This window comes from Aquarana catesbeiana, linkage group LG02, assembly GCF_042186555.1.
Source record: "Aquarana catesbeiana isolate 2022-GZ linkage group LG02, ASM4218655v1, whole genome shotgun sequence".
NCBI classification, from domain to species: domain Eukaryota; kingdom Metazoa; phylum Chordata; class Amphibia; order Anura; family Ranidae; genus Aquarana; species Aquarana catesbeiana.
In genome coordinates this window covers 419,621,288-419,627,368 of record NC_133325.1, presented here as the reverse complement: position 1 = coordinate 419,627,368, position 6,081 = coordinate 419,621,288, and the positions used below count along the sequence as shown (strand labels likewise).

At 37.4% G+C, this 6,081-nt stretch overlaps 1 protein-coding gene across 1 annotated transcript; it reads left to right on the top strand.

The window, feature by feature from the left end:
• Nucleotides 1-1,066: 1,066 nt before the first annotated feature.
• Nucleotides 1,067-5,658, top strand: LOC141128257 (zinc finger protein Rlf-like). Its single transcript, XM_073615453.1, has one exon. It carries the CDS (start codon nucleotides 1,118-1,120, stop codon nucleotides 5,234-5,236), a length of 4,119 nt encoding a protein of 1,372 aa, XP_073471554.1. The 5' UTR covers nucleotides 1,067-1,117; the 3' UTR covers nucleotides 5,237-5,658.
• Nucleotides 5,659-6,081: the final 423 nt, after the last annotated feature.

The following is a 6,081-nucleotide window of genomic DNA, read 5'->3' as shown; positions in this document are numbered from 1 at the left end:
GATATGTTCAGGTTCATCTCTCGGCTCCCTTTCGACAGCCTGACTCCTTACCCGTCATTTGGCAAAAGCCTGCTATTAGCTTGCTCTGGGTCACAGGAGAACAAAAGTAAATGCACACTTGTGACCCAAAAGAGAACTATGGCCAGAAGAGGTTTATCCTTAGTTCTCATTTACATGCTAAAGTGATTGTAAAGACAGAAGGTTTTTTTTATCCTAATGCAGTCTATGCATTAAGATAAAAAGCCTTCTGTGTGCGGCAGCCCCCCTAATACTTACCTGAGCCCCTCTCTATGCAGCGATGTCTACGAGTGCCTCGGTCATCTGGGACTCTCCCTCCTGATTGGCTGAGACACAGCAGCGGCGCAATTGGCTCATGCTGCTTTTAATCAAATGCAGTTGGCCAATCGGGAGAGAGAGGGGACGGAGCCTAATCGCGGCTCTGGCTTGTCTCGGGTGCCCCATAGCAAGCTGCTTGCTGTGGGGGCACTCAACAGGAGGGAGGGGCCAGGAGAGCCGAAGAGGGACCCAAGCAGAGGAATCCGGGCTGTCCTTTACAAATTCAATGCACAGGGCTAGTAAGTATGACATGTTAGTCAGTTTTTTTTCTTCTATAAAAATAACATTAAAATCACTTTGAATTAGCAGACTGGCTGTTGCAGGTTTATGACCAAACTGCTGCTTAAATTGTTTTTGATGTTGGGGACCTGGCTGTACTGTTTAATAAGGGATGCTTGTATTCCAAAGCTAAGAGAATAGTAGTACAGGTAAGCATTTCAGCTTATTATTTAGCCACTTCCATGTAATGCTGTAAATAATCCCTTTATTCACTTCAAAAACGTGGCTGAAGAAATTCAAATTTAGTTACATAGTGTCACCAATAGGCATAAGAGTGTCTTCAAAGTTGCTGTTAACTTGGCATCTAAAAGAAAGTAATCATAAGTTATTATAAATGGTTATATTGTCTTAACCAGTCATTTTACTTAATATAAACTATTTCAAATCGACAAAAATGGCAGAAACTGTAGGATGTACAAATTTTTTGGCATTAGATTATTCGCTGATGGATTTGTTTCCTTTTTCTTTTTAGGCTGGTGATGAAGGCGTTCCAGTTTCAATTATGCTTTGCATTCGGGCACTTCAGATCACCTCAAATGAAAATGATGCCACAAAGACTTCAGTTTGCAAAACAATAGCTTGTCTCTTACCTCAAGACTTGGAGGTGAGAAGAGCCTGCCAGCTCACAGAATTCTTGTTTGAGCCAACAACTGAAGGACTGAATATTCTGGAGGAGCTCTATCTTCAGCCTGATCAAAAGAATGTTGAGGAATCTAGTGTTATTTCAAACTCTTTACGCTGTGAACTACTTCTAGCCCTGAAAAGTCATTGGTTGTTTGATCCAGAGTTCTGGGATTGGAAGACATTAAAGCGACACTGCCTTAAACTTCTTGGGCAAGATGGTTCTGATACAGAGGAGGAGAGCTATGGCGAACCTTCAGTTAATGATCCTGATCTTTTGGATGCTTCTTTGGCTAGTTATAATTATCACTCTGAACAGACAGAAGAAACTCAAGAATATACTTTTAATGAAACTGAAAATGTTAAAGTGAAAAAACCTGTTGGGTCTTCTGAAAGATATAAGCGGTGGTTGCAGTATAAATTTTACTGTGTAATTTGCAACAGAGAAGTAATTGAGGCACGAATACTCCATCATGCTAAAATGCACCTTGAAGATGGCATTTATACATGTCCTGTGTGCGTAAAAAAGTTCAGAAAGAAAGAAATATTTGTTCCTCACGTAATGGATCATATGAAAATGCCAATGAGACATCGTCAAAAAAAGAAAGAAACTAAGAAACGGGAATCTGCAAAGTCCCCTGAACCTGAACCTGAACCTGAACCTGAACCTGAGAGTGACCCCGACGGTTATATGTCATTCAGGGCATTAAGGGACAAAAATTTACAGGATAGAGACGTCTATCCTTGTCCCGGAACTGACTGTTCAAGAGTCTTTAAGCAGTTCAAATATTTAAGCATACATTTGAAAGCAGAACACCAAAACAATGATGAAAATGCAAAACATTATTTAGACTTGAAAAATATGAGAGAGAAATGTGGTTATTGTCGTCGACATTTTATTACAAATTTTCACTTAAGCCAGCACATGAGAATTCATGTTGGTTCCCATCCATTTATGTGTGTTTCTATAGACTGCAATGAAAGGTTTAAAACTGTCAATGAACTGCTTCATCACAAACATACACACTTAGAACTTCAATACAAATGTGAATTGGAAGGGTGCCACTTAGTGTTCAGTGACTTAGGACTACTGTACCATCATGAAGCTCAGCACTTTCGAGATGCTGCATATACATGCACTTTTCCGCAGTGCAAAAAATTTTATTATTGTAAGACTGAATTACAGAAACATATTGCAACACATGTGGCACATTCTGAGAACAGCTTTGGCAATGGGACCGAGTTCTTCAACAACCTAAAAAATGAAGTTGACAATCTAAATAATTCTTCATGTAATTACCTGCCTTCACTTATTGAAAGAAATATGTCTTCTAAGAAAACAGAGCCTGAATCTGAAAATCTGGATGAGGAAAAGCTTGAGCAAGTCAAAACAGAACCCTGCTTGCATCATGGAATGGGTCCAGACTGCACATTGAAAAATGAATGCAAAGATCAAATTAATACTGAAAAACTTAACATGGGCACATGCAAAATGACTGATCCAGCAAGTGACATCAAACAGGAATGCCTACATAGTTCAGGTGTTGAAGAACTGCTTGAAAAGCCACATGAAGCTGAAAGTTTATGTGATGTTACAATGCCAAATGAAGCTCACATAAAAAGTGAAGAGGAGGAGATTCCTACATCTGAAGACTTTACAAAGTCATCCACATCAGAAGACATAATGTTTGAACTTCTTACTAGTTTGAAACAGCTTAATTTAAAAAATGTGGATACGTGTATTCAAGAAACAATAGCGAATTCCCCTAAAAGCTCTAAAGTAACACAAAATAGAAACACCAAGAAGAAAGAAAAGATCCCCAGCCAGTATATTTCTCAATTATCCTCCAAACCATTTTTCTGTGAATTTAAGGGCTGCAAGTCTGCTTTTGTCACAAAAGCTGCCCTTTTATTGCATTATTGTAAAAAGCATGACTATACAAAGGAAAAAGCTCTTAAACTGAACATGTTCCAAAAAAAATTTTCACCTTTTGAGTGCCATATCTGCCAAAGACGATTTACAAGGCGAACTCTACTTCGCTTTCATTATAAGAATGATCACCACATAGGGAAGGAAAAGCCAAGAAGAAATGTCAGGAAATTCGATAAAAAGATGAAGCCACGTATTAAGCATCAAAGACGCACAGGTTGCTGGGAAAAACTCCTGACAAATGAGGTCAGCTGCCACAGTAATATCAGGACATCTCCAGTCCAAGAGGGTTTTATTTCTGAGACGTATGCAGATTCGTTGTCCGATGAGACTGACAGCAGTAATGCTTTTGGTGCTTTAAGACCTGATGATCTGAATTCTATAGAAGCGAGAGGAACCAGGCGCATTGTAGAGAAAGATAAGTCTTGTTATGCCTTAAACAAGTATCACAAACCTTTTCACTGCATACATAAATCTTGCAGTGCTTCTTTTACAAGTCAGCGAGGCTTAGTTCGCCATTACCAGCTTGTACATCAATATAACAGGGAGTCTTTATGCTTGGAAAAAGATAAGGAGCAGAACAAAAAAGAGACAAATAAATGTAGAAGGATATTCACTTGCAAATATGAAGAATGCAAAAAAAGCTTCATTTGTGGTAGAGCGTTGTCCAAACATTACAAAGAATTTCATGATCAGAGTGAAAATGAAGAGAAGGAGGTTGATGGTTTTGACGATGAAAACTACTTGCAATCTGAAACCGAGGAAGATGAAGTAAAATTTAGTGACGAAAGTGAAAGTGAGGAATCTGAATTTTACTGTGATGTAGAGGGCTGCACTGCCGTGTTCACGGATCATACAAACTATTCACGACACATGACACGTCACCGAAAATGCAACCTTTATGACTGTAGGAGAAAGCGTAAGAAAAAAGTAAAGGAAGTGGATGAAAACTATATTGAGCCCAAGCGCTACAAACGTTTTTTTCAAAGGAAGAATGTAAAGGTTCAAAATAATGCTGGAAAAAAAGAGGAGGTTGAATTTAAAACCAGAAAAGAAGCATTACAGATGTGTGCACAAAATACAGATGTTACACAGTTTCCATGTATGGTTCATGGCTGTTCATCGGTTGTAAAGTTAGAAAGTAGTATTATTCGGCATTACAAGCTAACACATCACCTAAATCCTGCATTTGTAAGCAATCAAATACGTGAACTGGTTTACTGTGTAAAAAACCTTTCTAAGAACAGAGAAGAATTCAGTTCACCAGAAGGCAGTCCTAAAAGCAGTGATCACTTTCAGGATCATAAAATAACCAGGTTAAGTTTGCGTAGTAGTAATATTAGCACATCAAATGAGAGATGTGACTCTCACAAAACCTCTAATAGTGACCTCAGAAAAAATGGCTCTGTGGATAGAGACTTTTATGGCACATCACCACATCATAATAAAATCTCTAATAATCTTAATGAATCTGACATGAGGTCTTCTAACAGGAGAAATGAGGATAGAACTTCTAAGTCTAGTGGAAAAGAAAATATCTCCAGTTTCCATAAAGGTCACAAAGAGGAAAACTATAAAGGAGTTCCTTCACAAGATCCTGCAGAATCAGACTTGCTTGAGTCAACAAAATGCAATCAACAAGATCCAGTTCAAGCAGTCATTGGACTTACCAACTTTAAGCCAATGGGCTTTGAATCATCTTTTTTAAAGTTTCTGCAGGAAAGTAGGAACTCGGATGAAGATGATGAATCAGATTCTGATGAATGGGATTTCCCACAAAAAAGCAAACGTCGAAATTCTTTGCAGAATCGGAAACGAGCCTGTAAAGAGCGAAATGAACGTGAAACATGTTTGTCGTTGGGTAAAACTGCATCATCTGAACCCACGTTAGAAAATTTAAGGACAATGTTAGATAAAGCATTGACAGATTGTGGTGACTTAGCTTTAAAACAACTTCACCAGCTCTATCAAAAACCTGTTGTTGTTCTGGAGCGATCAGACTTCACAGCACCTCTAATAGACTTATTCTCTAGCAAAAAAACTGATCAACTGTGTGTGGGCATTTCATGAAATATGCCTGCTCTTAAAAGATTGCCAGTATTAATTTGAGAGACTTCAAAGTAACACAGAAGGCTTGCTCATAAATGAGGGGTACCATGTAGACATTTTGTGCAATTTAGATGTAACATTTCATGAATGTACTTATCTGTGTTCACAATATATTTGGTTTATCTTCCCAGCAGAAAACTGTACTTGGTGCTAGGACATCAGTATAATGGGGCTTCCTTTGACAATAAATGTGCATGATTGTCTGGGATTGTGGGATTTAAGATTTTCATACTTGAATGAATTTGCACTTAAGAGTGCGTTATGTAATATATTGTACACTACGTCTTATATTTTTTGAGTTATGTTTCAATAAATGAAAAACTTTCACCCGTTTTGATGGAGCATTCCAACTTTTTAAAATATATTTTTTTACTAAGACATAAGGCTTTACTTTTTTTTTTTTTTTTTTTTTTTTTGCAAGATTTCACTTTTTTTTTTATCCTTTCTTAAATGTAAAGTGCTTTAGAAAGGTCTGCATTTTCTGCACTAAGTGTAGGTTTAGTATGTCATGTTTATTTTCATATTCTGTTTAAGTAGAACATTGAATTAATTTGACATTTCTTTTGATGCACTGCAGACATTAATAAATGTTTTTTTCAGATAATTTTAAAATGTGATTTTTTATTTTTTACCCTTGTATTTGAAGTATGCTGTAGCTTAAAATGCAAGATTCTTGTCAACACCATTTATACTCTTTGGGTTGAGGCCAGGTTTGCTTGTGTATATAAAGACTTAAAGTTGTAGAACTTTTCACATCTACTTATAAAGAGAATAGCAGCAGGCTTGTTAGTGCTGCCTTATGCTGG

What these genes read in the sequence shown, in the direction of transcription:
- LOC141128257 (XM_073615453.1), top strand. Translation starts at nt 1,118, where the DNA reads ATGCTTTGCATTCGGGCACTTCAGATCACCTCAAATGAAAATGATGCC.